Genomic DNA, 18,884 nt, shown 5'->3' with positions numbered 1-18,884 from the left:
AATGAAGTTTTACTTTGAATTGAATTATATTTCTGTTATTTCTCTTTCTCTCTCTCTCTCTTTTTCTCTCTCTCCGATAAACCAAATCCATCTTCGATAAAATGAAACGTACTCTGAATATTCCTGAAAATGTTTGAAATTTTGCCCAGGTTCCGTGAGTATACCGGTGCACAACGTCACGTCTCGTTATCTAACAGAGAAATGGTACACCGTCGTTGGTGATAAAGGTCCTTTGAAGGAGCCTCCAGCTTTGAGGGTGAAATGTCGTTTCCAATCTGTGGACATACTGCCGGTTCAAATATACCAAGAGTTCCTGGAGTATTTGAAGACAGATTATGCGTCCTTGTGCGAGAAATTGGAGCCAGTGATCGGTGTCAAAGCGAAAGAGGACATCGCCACGGCTTTAGTAGCCGTCATGCAGCGCGAAAAGAAAGCGCCTCAATTTCTCGCCGACTTGGTGATGATGGATATACACAGAATAGGTGAGTCATGCTGATCTTCAGTACGGCTGAGAAGCAAGAATTTATCGATTGTTTCGTAAAATTGAAATATATAATGAAAATTCACTTGTTCGCTTCTTTATGACGTTGTAGTTATATCGTAGTGTACACATATATATATACGTACGTATATATGCATGTATAGGAAATCAGTATGACAAATATGAAAGATTTCTGGTTCGATAGCTTATCTTATAAGGATTAACGAAAACAACTCTTCCGAACCTAAAAAGAGAACAAAACGCACCTGTTAAAAGAAAAGTATCTTCGGACAACCATCGGGATATTAGAAACCATTTGGCAGAATCTTCTCTTTAAAATCTTTTCTTTCCTGCAAAATATGACACTCCCCTGGCAAGATTGATCTCGCCTAAAGAGTTAAAGGAGTCGAAGTTGCTGCAGTAAATATTCGTGCGTTTATTAACGAAAAATATCGAATTTCAGACGACGAGAGGCTCACGTTTCGAGGAAATTCTTTAGCCACGAAGGCGATGGAGGCCTACCTGAAGTTGACGGGTGACAGGTATCTCCAGGAGACCTTGGGGGCTGTCGTAAGAGGAGCGGTGGAGGGTGGCGACTGCGAGGTGGATCCACTGAAGGTCGCCTCGGTGGCAGCCCTTCACAAGCAGCAGCAGAATCTACGGAACGCCGTGGAGCTCGCCTGGAGTAGGATATTGGCTAGCCACGCTCACTTTCCTCTCGAATTACGCGAGTGCTTCCGTATATTCCGCGAACGCTTGGCTGACATGGGCCGTGAGGACATCGCCGACAATCTGATCTCTGCGTCTATATTCCTCAGATTCCTCTGCCCAGCCATTCTGAGCCCGTCCCTCTTCAACATTACTCACGGTAAGTCGAAAGCTCAAAATATTACGTTGTCTTGCTCGGTCTATGTACCTCGTCCGTTATTAGCGATTGAAACTTAAATCTTTGAGACTACGAGGTTGTTCCACGATTGTTGTAACTAGTATCAGAGAGCAATTTGTTTCAAGTTTCAAGAAATCAAGTCGGTGGTAGTGAACAAAAGTGGAATTAATCGGAATGCGATATATGTAGTTGACTCTCGCTAGCAGACTACGACGTTGTATATAACGCCGCAACGATAACACCGTGCCGATATATTTGATTTATCAACAATGCATATCTCGGCCCTATACCAGGAAGTTGCACTGTGTAAGCCGCGATATTAGCGACACTGCCTTTGAGTAAAAAGGCACTCTGTATTTGGTCTAGAGTCTGGAATGCACGTAAAAAGTGGCACGCGTACGTGAATCCTTTAAAAGCGCACCTGATTGAGAAGAGACGATTATCGTCGTCGTCGTCGTCAGAGAGTAGCCGGAGAATCGTCCGTTGAATTAAAATAATATCATTTTTTCGATATCAGATTTCATCGTTTGATAGATTTGATTGAAGTTTCAAGTTTTTTTCTTCTTCATAATTTACTCTTCTTCTACTTTCCGAAAAGATCGATATAAAGATCCGAAAGTAAAACAAGTATAATAGTTTCGTCGTCTCTGGTGGTAAATTTAAAAGACGAACTGTATCGAGTGTATGTAGCCAGGCAGTATTTTTAAATAATTTTAAATAAAATGTTTGAAGACGTTAAAACAGAAGTAAAGTGTTTTTTTTAGAATATCCAAATGAAAAGGCAGCGAGGAATCTCACTCTCGTGGCGAAAACGCTTCAAACTCTGGCAAACTTCACGAGATTCCAAGGAAAAGAAAACTTCATGGAATTCATGAACGATCTCCTGGAGCGAGAAGCTCCATCCATGAAGAACTTTCTTCAATTAATCAGTGTACGCGATAATTCTTTATTTTTTAGCACGAAACTATGAAACTCGTGACTTATCGAGGTTAAAAATGTTTTTTACAGAGCCCTTTGCCAAAGGATGCTCCGGCCAATAACTCGTTGGAATTCGACGGGTATATCGACTTGGGCAAACAACTATCTCTGCTGCATGCGCTTTTACGCGAAAGTTTGGTCACGATATCTTCGTTTTCCTCGTCACTGCCTCCATCGAGACTACCAGAGATCCTCGAGAGGATCTCTATAGCTTTAGATCAGTCGGGTCCAAATCCAGTGCCCGTTTCTCACCGCTATCCAAATTTACAAAACAACATCTTCCGCTATAACGATCCCACGATAGCAAACAGCAATACCAACTTGTCTGTATCAGCAACGTCGACATTGAGCAATCACAGTACGCTAAATGGAACAATCAGAGATAGCAACGAAGTGTTGCAATCGAACACACTAAGCCACAACAGTTCTCGCAGCCCTAACGTAACCAGAGCAGCCACTCTGCCGCGTAATGCATACATGCCGACCAATGGAAAGCTGCAGCTACAAATTACTACGGACGATTATCCGTTGGAGTCGCCAGCTTTTGTGTCACGTTCGCCCACACCCATAGTAAGACAACACAGACCGTTAGGGTCGAGTAGGGCGGGCGCGGGATACAGACTGACCGCTAGTGCGAGTCTGGCGAACGTGAATCATTGCCAGACACATCCCGCCAGTCCTACGAGATCAGAGAGTCACAGCAATCTGAAGGATTCCAACTACAACATCACTACGTCGCAGATCAACCAATCGAATAACTGCACAATTATGTCCCAGCAACAACAGCAGCAGAACCACAGACACAACATAGCGCGGTTGCAAAACCTAGACATCCATGACAGAGAAGATAATTATAACCATAATAATTACAACGTCTCGAGATCAACCAGTAGGAACCACTGTAACAAGGAGGATAACGTGAACCAGATGCAGCACCAAAATTATAACAACGTGTCGAAAACTACGGTAAACGCAAACGTCGTAGTGAATCCTTCGTCGAATCTCACTCTATCGATCAACCATCAACCAAACAACAATTACACCAATAGCAAGAACAACACGACTGCCAACGGTAATTTGGACGAGCTGTCCGATCTATTGAGGTACGCCGACGACGAAGTGTCGGAATCAAAATCACAAAAGGGTTCGCAAATATCGATCTCTCAGTTGAGCAACGTTGCTTCGTCCGGTTACCAAAGCTTCGCTGCTTACAGTCAGAGCTCCAGTCCCGTGGATCTCAGCAGCAACAATGCAAACGCACATATACTCAATGCAGCCCCGCTGGCTTTCGCCAATCCTGTTTACCACATGGAATCGAATCACGGAAGAAACGGCAGGAGAGGCAGCAGTAGTTCCGAGGAAAGGGATGGAAACGGAGGAGTGGAGGGTGTGAGAGGCGTTGATCTCAGCCCGTCGCCTCCGCCACAGAATAACGTGAGGAATCTACAAAGAAATAATCAGAACCAGTGGAGACAGGCCAACCAGACGCACAGAAATAACTCGGAACAAAACCAGGGTGTCTGTTGCACGAAGTTAAGAAGGAGACTATCGCTAGATTCTACGCGAGACCTCTCTGATACCAGCGAAGAGGAGAGCTGCACAACGAGGAGGAGCAAATCTCGCAGTCATCGAAGCATCGATCAGGTAATGGATTTATTACTACTACAATCACGACCGGTACCTACTTGGTTTTTCTGATGGCGAATAAAATTACGGACAGTCGATTAAAATATGCTATTAATTTCTTTGCGTTTTCGAAAATTTAATAGAAATTTAGATTTTAGATACTTGTTAGAGACTCGTTAAAGTTGGAGCTCTACGTGTTCGCTTTTCATTACGTACGCCTTATTTTATTTTCGTTACTCACGATACAATAATTAATTAATCTGACTTTATTTGACGGGAATAATCGTGAAATAGCATTTGTCGAAGTAATCGTTCTATAAATTCTAAGTTCTATATAAATTTAAAAACCATTCGTACAATTCAATTTATCCGTCATCCGCAAAACCGAAGGAAAAAATAAAATCTCTTCGACTTTCAGCAGTGATCGAGGCAAAGGAACCGTAATAATCGATTTCCATCCGACTTATCTTACGAGATCAAAGAGGAACTTATAATTCTCTCTTAATCCATCGTAACTCGTCCGTGTGTGTACATATACTCGTAGTAACGTATACCTTGTGAATAACAAGTTCCTCTTTTACCGTGCGAAAGATCGTCACTTTTTGTCTCTGTCTTTTTCTCTCTGACCTGTCGCCTAACGGAACGCCTTTGTAACGTGTATGTCTTGTAACTAACAACGCCACGTCTCTTCGTTTCCAGTACGAAGTGGAAATCGAGAGGTTGCAGAGTAGCGTAGATCGACTGAGGGCCCGGTTAGGCACAACCGAGGATACCGATATAGACGGCGTTGCACCGGATACCAAGATGAAGAGCATCATTTCCAGGTACTTAATCCTCATTAACGCTGCCACTAACCACCGATTGATTATTTGCCTGAGTGTAATCACCCCATCACCGTGACGACTACCACGTTTCTCTTACGTTTCACCCTTCGAACCCTTCCGTCTCATCATCAGTCACACGTCGGTTCTCTCTTTTCTTCCTTCCTTTCCTTCGTTCTTCTTCACCGCGATTTTTCTCGTTCGACGTCTTCTCTACGAAGATCGAAAGATATCCGTGAAGAGACTATCGATCGTTTGTTCGATGCTTTCTTCGCGACATCATTTTTGGATACACGATTCTCGGCGAGATCCAACAGCAATCGTGAAACGCGATCTCCGAAGTGGCAGACAGAGTTGAGTGAAACGTAGCTTAAAAAGGTATAAAAGAACGTGGCTTAACAAATTTAAGAAAGACTAATTAATATCTGATCGGTACATATTAGATGCAATTTATGAATTCATAAATGCGAATGTTCGTGCGTATTTATAATACGTCGTGTTTAATTTGATATTTGATTACACAATTTCGTGAAATATCGGTATTAAAATATGTACAAAGATTCATTTATGAATCCTTAATTTCTAAAATTAGAATTCCTTAATCAGACACGTTACCAGTTACTGTTCTTTCAACAACTTTGTTCTATATTCTAATGTTCCTATGTTCTTTTTCTGTGTATATTATCGATTTCATTACACGTTTACTTCTTCGGTCTTTTATGTGCCCTTTTCTTTTCTTTTGATTCATTTATTTTTGTTTCATTCGTCGTTTAACTTTTATTCTTTGTTCGCGAAATTTTGTACAATTACGATATCTTCAGAATTAACGAAACACGACGCAAGATATATGGTGTTTGATCGCAATGAGTAATTGACTCTCAATTCGATTGTTATTTCTACATTTTCTTTTACTTTTACCTTGTAGAAACGCATCTTGGACTCGTGCAACGCAAAATTCAAAGAGTGTATGTACATAGTTTGAAAAATATATTTTCTATTTTCTCAAGAAAAAAGATTCCTACGTATATATTGGTAAAATAAAGATAAAGATGTAAACGTAAATTTACAATGTTTTATCGCAAGACGCAAAGTTTATTCAGCTCCGTCTGCCAATGATTTCAAACCGGCCAAAAGAAACTGTTGCTTACAGTTAGATAAAATTCTGTAAATATACGCATAAAGTACAAGAGCCGAGCCAAACGAAGAGTAAAAACGAAGAAACACGATATTACTTTTTTGCGTAAAAAGTATCGAATAGTAGAAAGAAAGAAAATATTAAAAGAAGGAAACTGTCATCGAGTCGCGTAACTCGAACTCTCTTACTGTTTCTCGAAATAATCTATGTTTAATTGATTGTGTGTTCCTGTGCATTCTATTCCGCTGCATTTGGTATACTCTGGCTTGATCTGGACCTTGGTGTAAGAGTCAATTATATTTCTAAGCTTCTTACATTGTTACATCACACGTTTTTAGCGTTTTTATACTCATATATATATATATGTGTGTGTATATATATATATATATATATCTTGTCCTCTATCTTGGTTTTATTCGACAAAGATACGTGCCAGACTGTTTTTTCTCTGTGCGCATACTGAAAAGCAATTCGATACGGAAATTCTAAGTTTGTTCACCCAATTTTTGTATATATATATATAACTATACTCAAAATCACTGTTCGACGGACCAGCATTCTCACCCTGCGTGTTTTATACTTACATCACCGTCCAAAAAACATTCTCTCGGTCAGCCACATGTCAATACTTCATAAAGTTTCTCAATATCAGATACCGACAGCCTCACACACGCCTCTGATCACCCGTTCGTTCTGTTTCACGCGTGCACGGTTCACTTTTGCAACCACTATGATTTTTGTGTGTCAGCTCTGCGTAGTGCGTTGCAAGGTGCGCGGGAAATGTTCGGAATAGTTGTTCGCGTCGTGCTCTCCTCGACATTTCCTCTCGCATTATCGTACTGACACGCACGCGAATTTGACTGTGGCCAATCGCAGAAGCAGACTCCTCGCTTCTTTGATCGAAAAAAGCTCTCTTAACCCACTGCATTATCGATCGTTCTGTTTTTTGGTTGTTCGAGCGTATGATACTTTGCACCAAATATTTTACACTGTTGCTTCCTTTGACTTTCGTTTCCAAACTATTTATCGGTGTTTTCTTTTTACTCGATATGTGCATCGTGGTACGCTTGGATCCTTTTAAGCCTCCCCGTGAAATCTCTCTTAAACCCGATGATTCTTGTTACATTTTACTCGCATTGTTTGCATCGATTAAAATATCAAAATTTTCGACCAAAGATTCCATCGAATAAAAGTGGCAAACGCGAATGCATCGAGAGAGTTCTCGGGTGAAGCTGAATTCCGTGTGTGCTCAGGACCATCGAAGCAACCTCTATTCGTCTATAAGAAGGATCTTCTTAACGAGAGCTTTCGTCCGTACAAGATAAACGTGCAATTTTCCAAATGAAACGTTCAATCTTTACTCCTCTAAAAAGAGGGAAGAAAAGCGATCGGAATATAAGACAGAGATTGCACCATGGTCGAACACGCGAATCTAAATATCCACGAAACACGTTGACGCGAGCAGAACCGGCTAAAATGATCACCGATTTCATTATTCTAGGTTAATCTCCGTGGAGGAGGAGCTACGGCGCGAACAACAGAAGATGTCGGCTGCGTTGTCGTACAAGCAGCGCGTGATCGACGCGCAAGAGCAACAAATAGCTGCTTTGGACGCCGCGAATTCGCGTCTAATGACGTCAAACACAAAACTGTTGTCCGCATTGAGCACCCTGAAGCAACGATACAAGTCGAGCCAGTCGAGCAACGAGGCGGCTGCGTTACTCCAAAACATCGCTGACATTGGCGAGCTGAAGAGCTCGTCCTGTTAAGAGAAAGAGATAGAAAAGGGAGCAACCGCATGGACACCGTTGGTGGGCGTCGGCGTGAGGACCAGCCAGACACCCGGTGAACCGCCGTGAAACACGTACAATCACCAGACAAAGCAGAAAACGCGAAGATTATTTTATCTCTCGCGTTTGACGAATGCTTCTGGATGAGGAGTCTCGAGGATGACTCGATCGATACGATTGCTCGCGTGTAAATGTTCTAGTACGTATTCTAAAGAGGAAATCTCAACGAGGAGCAAGCGACTACTCCGAGTCTGACTTTCTCTTTAGTTCGTTCTAGTTTTTGGTGTTTCCTCGTTTAGTAGCGCAACATCAAAAGGAAATACCGTATTACTGTGGGAAGTTCCACGAGGATACTCTTGCTAGGTTTGACGAAGCTACGCAAGCGGAGAAAGAGCGCAAATTGAAAGAAGAGAGAGAGAGAGAGAGAGAGAGAGAGAGAGCGAGAGAGCGAAAGAGTGAAAGGCGTGCGAAAATAGAGGCTACCTAGTAAGTAGGCAAATGATTTAAGTAGATAATTTACGTCGAATTTAATGTGACACATAGCATTTAGGATTATTTGTATCGAATCTGGTCGCGAATCACGCGATACCCCGTAGTTCTCGTTTGACAGAAGTCGATGGACCCTTAGCTTTGTATCGCCACGTTTTAACATTAGATTGCTTTACGCAAACCTGTCCCAAGCGACTTTTCTTCGTTAGAATTGAACGAACTGGAAAGTCGATGGCCTTTGAGTTTAAGGAACACGCTGGATTTCCTGGTTGGCGAACAGCAACGAGGTCGATCGACTTGTTTGGCGGTAGATGAAAACGAAAGACAAATGTACACGACGTTTATCTCTTCTTTCGTTTCATTTCCCTTCTGTATTTTCTGAATTCTGTTATTCGTTCTGCATCGTGTATACGTACCTTGACACCCGCACAGCCGCATCCACCGTAAACGCCAGCATGATTTACGAAGAATTGTACCGTGGAATTAACTCCAAGTTACGTTGAAAGATTTGCAAATGTATTTTATGTCTTAATCATCGAAGAAACGATTCTGACGAATATGAGTTCTAAAGTTGCTTGATTTTGAAATATAGTCAATTTCTCAGGTTTGAAATATTGTTTTACAATATAATCGAATGCCAATGAGATGAAAATTGAAAGAAATTAATGGTTCGCTAACAAAAATACCTTTAAATGTATCACTAGCCCCGATATACACGATTAGTTTTTGTGAATGGAACTTTGGAGAAACGTAACATGACATACTAGGTGACTTGCGACGTGTATGTACTTACTATATTTCGAAGTTTCTTCTTTTATGAAAAATGTGTCCAAATTGACGATTTCTATATATATATATATACGTACATATATATATATTTCTAACAAGTCTTACATTTTCATAGAATATGATAATAAATTGACTTTCTCAGATATGTGTTCATAATATTTTTGGACATGTATATTCAAAATGGTTTCCATTCGCATCGCATAAATTAATATACAGTGTGTTGGCTAATTATTTACAATAATTCTATAGTTGAGTCAGTAGTCGTATGCACGTAATGACTATATGGCTACTAGAAGTTTTGTGATTTCCAAATATTCTAAATATTATGAAATAGGAAAAAAAGGAAAGAGGAAAAACTTTCTATATTACGGAAATTTATACTGCGGGATCGATATAGGCAGATTGTTGTCGATATAAATGTATGTAACGCGATAAATAGAAATACGTAACAAATTTTAGACAGTTAATACTTGGTACTAGTACTTGGTTCATTTATACCGATTCGACACGTTGGACCTGTGTAGTGTCTTTATACACTAGTAATATTGTTTTCGTAAATAAGTTGACCCTTCATAGTTCCACGCATCTGGCTAGTCTACATATCTATATGTCGACATTTTTAAACTTTTATTTGCCGATCATTCTGCTGTTATATCCTATTAAACAATCTATCGATAACGATTATCAGCTTTTAAGCCTCGCGTCAAATTAAACGCTCTTATCAACTATAACTCCTTTCTCTTACGAACAAATAATTTGACAAAACATATAAAGTATAACGAAACAAATGATTCGGCAACCTACGTATATTCGTCGGAATTTGTTCCCAAATTTTTAAGCTCAGAATATGCCTGCAAATCGAATAACGAAAGAGTAAACGTATATTGTATTATTAACGACGTTTGACACGCCAACATGTAACATCCTCAAGCACACCGAATCGTACTTCAGGACCGTATATATGTGCGCATATTTCTCTAGTTTACCTGCTCGTGTGTCGCGTTCGAGCAGCAAAACGGACGCACGACGTTTTTCTGTTCGTGCGCGATGCATAACGTTTTTTATTAAAGACTTCTCTTCCGTCGAACGATGAAGAGAAGGATGAAACAGATAAGAAAAGAAAAAGAAAAGAGAAAGAACATGTTATTCGAGCTGTTGAATTTTTCACTATTCCGTGGAAGCTTTTTGTTTGAGCGTTCGATTCGAATATCGATTCTTACTGTAAGCGACAATATAATTTATTTAGTAGTTTCTACCAAAGATGAAGAAGTTTTTATTGTAAAAAGCATCGAGATTTGCGTGTAAGATATTTTCTGTTTTCGTCACTAAGCGTTGCTCGAGCTAACGCTGGTCGATCGCCGATCAGATAAAAAAAGTGCCGGCTGCACGATGTATAAAAAGAGTCCTCTTCCTTGAGAAGATCGTGATTCGAAAAGAGAACAGTCGTGCACCAATATCTCTTAGTCGCGCGAACATTTTGTTATATTCTATATTTTTCTTTGTCTGTGTTTATTTTCTTTTAAGATCGATTATACACAGCAATGCGTCATGCATAACAAATTAGGTACACTATCGATGACAGTCTCGTTTGTTCGCGATCATTAGCAATCATGTATTATTGTTTTACATCACACAACAAGTATATTATCATCGTAGCCATTGTATAGCGAAATGCACGCGTGCTAGATCGAAAGATTTCGAGAGAGAAAGAGGCAGAGTATGCGTGAAAAAATCTAAAAAACGAAGAAAATTTGAATCTGTGTATGCCTGTGTGTATGAAGTATATGAGGAAAAGATTACGATTCAGTCTAATCTCATTTAAAAAAAAAGTATTATCTCGACAACTTGTATCATAGCTCATTATTCGTCCGTGAGATCATTTTATTTTCTCGCTTTTTGCCAATTATTTTTGTATAGAGATATCTATCTTTCCCCGTTTCTTTCGTTCCCACCATCCAATTTCATCCACTTCTCGTACCTTACTGCCCTCCATTTTTGTTTTGTACTTTCTTTAACCACGACCCTTTTTACGGAGAGGTGATTTTGCCGACGATATTTTCAATCATCGAGTGTTGACACCATGAAATTAATATATTCAACGGTACACCCTTCCTCTTGTTAGACAATGTAATCGACAAACGATAAAGTAATCTATTTAAAAGTGATTTGAGTAGCGTGTACATTGCTAAGTTTTTTGGTATATTCGTTTCTGTAATACATCATCTGTATTTAAGCGTATAGCATCTATTAGTAACAGTACATGAGCAAATAAATATGATTAGGCATATCATGGTCGTTAAATAAATATGTATATATTCCAAACATATTTCTCTTTTTAATAGCAGTTCGATTTATCATTCGATCGTTTGAAAATTCAGGGAAAAAATAAAGAAACGTCCGTATTTAATAATTTTAGTGGGTCTACGCAGCCAGAAAGAGAATAAGATTGCTCACGCTGATTGTTCTCGTTGTTCTCAAACTAGTACTGCACTATACGGCCAAGTGCTGAAAGGTATTTCATCTTAGCATATACAAGAACCTATGAAGTTAGTGATTTGCTCTGTTTGGCTAGCATTTACAAGAAACTATTTATGTAGTTCCACCACAAACGAGATATGCTCGTCTGTGGGTTACACTCTACATGAACCTGTTTCATTGTACGATTCTACGGTGAAGTTCATACTTGTCGATCCGAGATAGACAAGTAACTCTACACACAATAGCTTTTTAGACTTAACATTAAATTTACTTTCTTCGTCATAATGTTTTGTTATAATAAAACCTGAATTTCATTTTAATAGTAATTTCAGTACTTGATGGGCTGCGAATAATATTTTTCGCGTGATGCATGTGTTTCGCATGCACGTTCATTTACAAGAGCGATAAAAATAGAAGAACAAATTAGCCATGGACAAGGATAGTTGTTCAGAATCATACCTTCCTCACCGATTTCAATGATTTTTAAATATGTTGTAGAGGGTGTGATTCTGAACAACATTTTTCTATACATATAACCTCCGCTCGGGCCTTGGTTTCCGAGATATTCACAAAATACTGTCGGTATCACGATATTCAGTTGTTGCAGGTTTTTTTGATTAAAAAATTACTGAAAACAAAATTTTGGTATATTAAAAGCACTTAGTGATTTATAGAGCATTATAGAGCACTCATATTTATAGAGCATTATAGAGCACTCATATTTTCATTATGTTATACTCATTATATATTCCCTTATTTATCGAAATAATTAAATTAAAACTTTCCTGATATTTGAACGCAGTAGAAACTAGTAGTTTCTTGACCGCCGTCTTTATGACGTCAACATGTCTAGTACATGGTCGTATATACAGACCTGGACATTTCCACGGTGGGGTAAGGCTCTTACCGACCGGACGATGTTGGTCAATTTGTCTACAAAAAGGCGCCCCGATCTATTTGTTAGGATTCGTTGCACAGCGCGATCTTGTGTCTCCAACGACAAGGGTGACGACAGGACTCTTGTTCGCATACCTCAGGCGTCAAAGACGAAGCAGCGATAGATATAAATGTTCTTAGTAATTATGTCGGTAAAATAGCAAAACGTCGGTGGGCCAACGTCATCTATTTTATAATTCTATAGCTTGTTGGTGATATAATCACTGACGAATTGTCTACAATAATTTCTATGTTCGCCGTAGAAAATCGCAAAGGGCGTAAACTCTGTTTTTTTTGGCAGGTCGGTATTTCATAACCTAAGATACGAAGTTCTACTTAATGTCATGTCTATCCTATCCTTAGTCAATGGTGTAATATATATTACATCGTAGTCGAGATATGCTTTATATGGCTTTACAAGTCGGTCGCCAGCTATAGAACGCGGCCTGCGTTGCTGCCTTTGGTGATAACAATAACCATGTATACAAATGCACGAGCTCGTTGCAGATTGCAGCTGATTGCAATTGTAGACCACATCGTGACAGGTCTATGATATTTATATTGTTTTGTTTAAAACAAATTAATTAATATTTTTATCAACTCGCTGCAGGCTCATCCTGTGATCGGTCAATGCTCGATCTATCTTATGTATAAATGGACCTTAAATCATAGAGGACATAATAAAATCTGATTTTTTACACGATCGGTATTTCAGATCATGGAACATCAAGTTCTATAAGATGATAGGTCTAATCTGTACCTCGTCTATGGTTATACCTCGTCTTAAATTAAACGTTATTAATAAAAATAACTTTTTTAAAAATGAGCAAAAGTGAAAACTTTATTAAAAAAGGCACCACTATTCTTACCGCCAAACCATTTGCTTATGTCCTTTGTTCAAAATATAAAAATGTCCGGTGTGATTATTGCTTTAAAAGGTTTAATTTACATAATATTTTTATTTGTAATGCAAATTAATAATTACTTTGCTGATTTGCAGTGTTATAATATAAGTAGAAATTATTTAAATCTTGTCACTTTTAGTGGAAAACTCTTTAGATGTTCTGCCTGTCAGTATGTTTATTATTGTAATCAATCTTGTCAACAAATGTCTTGGCCCATGCATAGTAAAGAATGTGCAAGATTAAAAAAATGTTCACCATGGGGTATATCAAATGTTGCAAGACTAATGGCACGTATAATTATAAAATTAAATCAAGGGGGAGACGAAGAAAGAGGATATTATAATGAAACTAGTTATAGGAAATTTAAGGACTTAATGTCTCGTAAGCCTTTATGTTATATAAGAAAACGAATTACTATTTATATATTTCTACTCAATTGATATTTAAAATACTATCTTATTAGATTGTTCTGAGATAGAAAAGGATGAGAAAAAAATGGAACATTTTGTATGCTTATGCAATGTTTTACATAAATTTCTTGAAGATATGCCTATACCAAGTACTGCAGAATTATTGGGTATTTATGGCAGAATTACTATTAATTCTTTTAGTATATTTAATTCGGATATGAATATCGGTGTTGGTATTTATTTGGGACCTTCTATTCTGGATCATAGTTGCAAACCTAATGCTGTAGCAACCTTTGAGGGAACTACCATAACTGTTAAAGCAATAGAAGATCTTCCTTCTTTAGATTTGTCTCAGGCAAGTCTTTTAACCTTTTTTGCTTCTATAACGTTGTAATAAAATTTTTTTTGACAACAGACAACCGTTTAAAGTATAATGTAGTTATGACTAAACATGTATAGATAAGGATACCATACATTGATGTAATTAAAACAACGAGAGATAGACGTGCAGAACTACAAAGTTCGTATTACTTTTGGTGTGACTGTGAAAGATGTGAAAAGCCAGAACCAATGGCAGAAGCAGCAGCATGTCCAAACAAACTTTGTACATATCCTTGTGCCCCGAATGCTGATTTATGTGAAAAGTGTAATACAAAATTCCCAGAAAATTTTAAAGAAATTTTTGATGAAATATCTGAGTTTACTGCATACCATCTAGAAAATATGAAGAATATTGCCTGTATCCTTCTTGTAAATAACGATAGTTATTAGCTATTTATTGATTTAATATAAGATGTAATAAATTCCTTATAAAAGATAGTAGATCTGGACGTAAGCAAAATGTGTCTCTCAAGGCAAGAAGGCATTTTACATCCTCTCAATGTGCAGTATGTACAGACTTTACAAACTGCTTTTGACTCCTCTATAAATTTGCAACATTGGGAAGAAGCTGAATCCTATGCTAAAAAACTTATTAATGGCTATTTGTAAGAAGAGCATCTTTTTGAGTATATTAAATTAATAAATAGAATGTAACTTATTTTCATATTTCAGAACATATTATGGAGAAATTCATCCGTCAACTGGAATACTTTATTTATCAATAGGAAAACTTGAGGTATATTTGAAAAAGTTAAAACAAGCTATCAAAACGTTAAGAAAGGCTAGTTCAATATTAACAATAACACATGGAGCACAACATAGTGTGATAGTAGAAAATTTGAAACCACTTCTTTATCAAGCCACTATAGAAGACTTCAGTGAATCATAACATTTTTTATGTCGATAATTTATAATTGTATATAATATATTAACAATATACAATTTACAATAAATAATATTAGTATTTAAGAAGATGAAATTAACATTTAATCCTAAGGAAAGATTATATTCTACTCGTATATTTGAGATGTAATAATCAAGTTTTGAAAAGCACCGCTTCCATTAATACCAACTTTACAATATTACTATAGATATTTGCGTAATGTAGAAAGATATGCAAATTATGATAACGATTCTTAAGTATTTACTTTAATAGTGCTTTCCTTGATACTCCTTATAGTATTTAACAATGCTACGAATATAATAAAATAAGTGATTAATTGCCAACATTACGACAAAAAAAAATACATACAGCTGCTAAGTGACAGCTGCCCAAGTTTTATTAGATCTGTTAAGTATTACGAAAAAATTTTTATTTTCCATGGAAAATTCGATATAACATGTGGTAAGCAACTATTTTCACTTGCAAATTTATTACCAAAGCAATTAAAATAACATGTTTACTTCTCTATAATAACTGTAATGTATGCGATGTAGCATGACTGTAGTAAACATCAGATAATATCAATTCATTTAATAAATATTTTTTTTATACTTTTGTTGTGGATTTCAAATATAATTCAATTATGGGATATTTTTATATATTGTGTAATGTTTAGACTATTGTTCCATTAAATATCTTCTTTAATTTAAGGCAGCTTATGTTTTATTGTTTCATTTATTTTGTATAAATAATACGTATATAATTCAAGCTTGTGCTTATTTAAATACGTGTTATATTCTCTGTTAAGTCAATATAAAAATCTATAATCTATATGTATATAGATATATATAATTTTCTAGATATCAGTTATAAGAATAAGGAAAAATCCTTATCTGAACTATCATTAGTGTAGTTAAGAAGAAATATACAATGTTCTCTGCATTTAAAAGACTAGCTGGAAAGTCAGATGGAGTTGGCAATATATCTCCTAGACCAGCTCATCAATCTATGCCAACAACTTTGCAAAGAAAATTTGCTAAAGGTGTACAATATAATAGTAAGTGTAATAAACTGATCTTGAAAAAAGGACAAAATGCTTTAAATAAAAGGAATTTTATTTTTAGTGAAAATTATTATAAAGGGTGACAGAAATGTAGGAAAGACTTGTCTATTTCATAGACTTCAAGGCCAAAAATTTATAGAGGAATATATACCAACGGAGGAAATACAAGTAACCAGTATTCAATGGAATTATAAAGCTACTGATGATATCGTTAAAGTTGAAGTTTGGGATGTTGTAGATAAAGGACGACGTAGAAAAAAGTTAGAAGGTTTAAAAATGGACAATTCGCAATCTGAAAATATTATTGAGGAACCTGCATTAGATGCAGAATTTCTTGATGTTTATAAAGGGACCAATGGTGTCATTATTATGATGGATATTACAAAATCTTGGACATTTGATTATGTACAAAGAGAACTTCCAAAAATTCCTAACCATATTCCAGTAATTGTTTTAGGGAATCATTGCGATATGTCGCATCACAGAACTGTTACATCAGATCATGTAACATACTTTATTGATTCGTTACATGAAAGAACAGCGCAAGTAAATTTATTGATCTTATTAGCTATAAATGACCGGTTGAAAAGCATATTTATAACATATTATTCTACTTTATTTTACTTCTACAGGTCAGGTATGCAGAATCATCTATGAGAAATGGCTTTGGATTAAAACTTTTGCATAAATTCTTTAATCTTCCTTTTCTTCAACTGCAAAGAGAAACATTATTGAAACAGCTTGAAACTAATGAGGAGGAGACACGTTTGACAATACAAGAACTTGATCTCTTTCAAGATAGTGACGATGCCAATTATAACAAATTTTTGGATAATCTTGTTAACAGAAGAAGAGCACTTGCTGATTCTGTCTCTGCCAGTATTCTAGTCCCTAATGTTACATCTTCTTTGAGCAATCATAATATATCTTCCAATGGCAATATAAATGTAAATGCTGAAGTTAAAAGATCAGTATCTATGCCTGGCCCAATAGGAGGTGGAACTCCTATTCCAGTGAAAAATATAGATTTTAAATCAATACCAAAGAAGGAAAATTTTACAAACACTTCTGAAATTCAAGCAGTTCCTATTAAAAATTCACAGATTACATCGGTATTATCTAGTACACAAAATATTTCAAAAACAGATTCTAAAATGGCTGAACTTTTAAGTGAAAATTCTGACAGACGGGATTCAATTAGCAAACCACAATCACTTATGTCAAAAATATTTGGTAATAAAAAGGAAGATGAAATAGATAAAGGAACGCATATTAATAGCCCAAATACAAATGTACCCTTAACTAGTGTTGAAGATTTTGTACCAGATGATGGATTGTTAGATCGATCATTTTTAGAAGATGGTAGTCAAGTTTCACCACAAAAGGTACAGCATGAGGAGCTAGATTCTGAAAGGTATACTAAGAATATATAAGTAAAAATGAACTTGTAATATGTTATTTATTTTTAATTTTTGTATTTCATATTTTATAATTTTCTATATTCTTAACAGTGATACCGAAACTGCAAATCCCTTGGTTGCCGGATATGAAGATGATTTATCATCAGCTGACGAAGCAACGCCTCCTATTCAACCTAAATTAGCTGAAAATCCATTGAGCAAACAAAAACACAAGCGTGAAACTTTATCGCACGCAGAAATAAATCCGGAAAAACTGCGACAAATTACGAAACGTGATTCTATCTCATCTATAGACCAAGAATTACAAATATCGAACAATTATGACATAAATGAACAACAAGAGATTAACTCGGATGCATTTGATAGTTGGCTTCGACGTGATTCCAAATGGAGACAAAGTCCCGAGGGTGGTGAAGATGTGAGCAGTAATAGCACCAGAAAAGATAGATTGGAGCTGAGTGACAAAAGTTTAGACGTTAGTGTAACAAGTTCTAATGTGCATTTAGAGTTGCTCGACAATACCAGCGTACGTCATATGAGCTCCGATGGTGGGAGCCCTGTGTTAAAAGAAAAGAAAAAACATAAAGAAAAGGTACGTGTCAGATATAAAACACCTTTAGCGTAATTTCACACTGCTTAATAATATTAATTGCAAAATGAAATGCTTCTAGACGGAAGATAGAGAGAAGAAGAAAAAGAAGAAGTCCAAGGATAAAGAAAAAGATAAAGAAAAAATAGATAAAGCAGAAAAGAAGAAAAAACGTTCGCTACATCGTTCAAGAGATGAAAACAGAGAACGCGATGAACTTGAAGAATTTCTCAATGGTTCTGTAACTAGAATTGATGTTGATGTTGCCTATGAAGCGATATAGTGTTTTTTATGTAACATTTAATCTACCTTTTAATTAGTAACGCTGCCTTCTAATAACGCGCATAAAACATTATGTAATGTTGAATTATTAATATAAATTTTATATTTACAAATATCTTTCAAGCAAATAATATATGATGTAAAGATTTTGTTACTGTTCTTTATATGATAAAATAACGTTATAGATTGTAACAAAATATTTCTAACGAACCTTTTATAGTTTTGAACGTTCGATAAATTAGCATTCTGCGAATATCTAACACGCACGAATGTATTTTTGTACATTTAAATGCAACATATCGAAATTATTTATTTTAATATATTACATTTTTATCAACGATATATTTTTCAATGTTATGTTGGAAAATAATTTGAGTGCAATATGTTAACTCTTCTTTAAAATGAAAAGAATTGCATTCAATTAATGTTGTAATTGTACCATTACCACTATTTTTTAACCTCATATATCATAGCGCAATATGTCATCGATGCAGCTTCATGTTAATAAATGTACATAAATAAACAAAAAGTTATCATATGA

The 18,884-nt window shown here is 36.4% G+C and overlaps 3 protein-coding genes across 25 annotated transcripts in view; all 3 read left to right on the top strand.

Annotated features, from left to right (window-relative positions):
- The window catches only part of LOC100743674 (probable Ras GTPase-activating protein), a 261,958-nt gene extending 250,676 nt beyond the window's left edge, over positions 1-11,282 (top strand). For 19 of the 21 annotated variants that reach the window (XM_024368772.2, XM_024368778.2, XM_024368777.2 and 16 more), the window contains 6 exons: positions 150-482; positions 945-1,349; positions 2,132-2,298; positions 2,376-3,989; positions 4,671-4,795; positions 7,429-11,282. In XM_024368772.2, coding sequence (XP_024224540.1) covers positions 150-482; positions 945-1,349; positions 2,132-2,298; positions 2,376-3,989; positions 4,671-4,795; positions 7,429-7,696 — 2,912 coding nt within the window. In that variant the 3' untranslated portion in view covers positions 7,697-11,282. The remainder of the gene's footprint in view (positions 1-149; positions 483-944; positions 1,350-2,131; positions 2,299-2,375; positions 3,990-4,670; positions 4,796-7,428) is intronic. The other 2 variants (XM_024368776.2, XM_012387578.3) reach the window with 2 other exon arrangements.
- A 1,435-nt stretch (positions 11,283-12,717) lies between these two features.
- On the top strand, positions 12,718-15,072 carry LOC100743438 (histone-lysine N-methyltransferase SMYD3). 2 transcript variants are annotated; one of them, XM_003490788.4, is made up of 7 exons: positions 12,718-12,954; positions 13,125-13,347; positions 13,454-13,695; positions 13,778-14,079; positions 14,184-14,463; positions 14,548-14,710; positions 14,778-15,072. In XM_003490788.4, the coding sequence occupies exons 2-7, from the start codon at positions 13,232-13,234 to the stop codon at positions 14,992-14,994; spliced, it is 1,320 nt and encodes a 439-aa protein (XP_003490836.1). In that variant the 5' UTR covers positions 12,718-12,954; positions 13,125-13,231; the 3' UTR covers positions 14,995-15,072. The 2 variants fall into 2 exon arrangements, with proteins under 2 accessions (XP_003490836.1, XP_024224556.1); XM_024368788.2 differs by having other exon boundaries at positions 12,718-13,347.
- A 120-nt stretch (positions 15,073-15,192) lies between these two features.
- LOC100743315 (rab-like protein 6) lies at positions 15,193-18,881 on the top strand. Of its 2 annotated transcripts, XM_012387569.3 has the most exons (6): positions 15,193-15,450; positions 15,849-16,045; positions 16,113-16,597; positions 16,684-17,465; positions 17,563-18,064; positions 18,144-18,881. In XM_012387569.3, exons 2-6 carry the CDS (start codon positions 15,919-15,921, stop codon positions 18,342-18,344), a joined length of 2,097 nt encoding a protein of 698 aa, XP_012242992.1. In that variant the 5' UTR covers positions 15,193-15,450; positions 15,849-15,918; the 3' UTR covers positions 18,345-18,881. The 2 variants fall into 2 exon arrangements, with proteins under 2 accessions (XP_012242992.1, XP_024224552.1); XM_024368784.2 differs by lacking the exons at positions 15,193-15,450; positions 15,849-16,045 and having other exon boundaries at positions 16,113-16,219; positions 16,290-16,597.
- Positions 18,882-18,884: the final 3 nt, after the last annotated feature.

This window comes from Bombus impatiens, unplaced genomic scaffold (assembly GCF_000188095.3).
Source record: "Bombus impatiens unplaced genomic scaffold, BIMP_2.2 scf_0478, whole genome shotgun sequence".
In the NCBI taxonomy this organism is placed as follows: domain Eukaryota; kingdom Metazoa; phylum Arthropoda; class Insecta; order Hymenoptera; family Apidae; genus Bombus; species Bombus impatiens.
The sequence above is the reverse complement of the archived record's forward strand: the minus strand, read 5'-3'. Positions and strand labels throughout refer to the sequence as shown.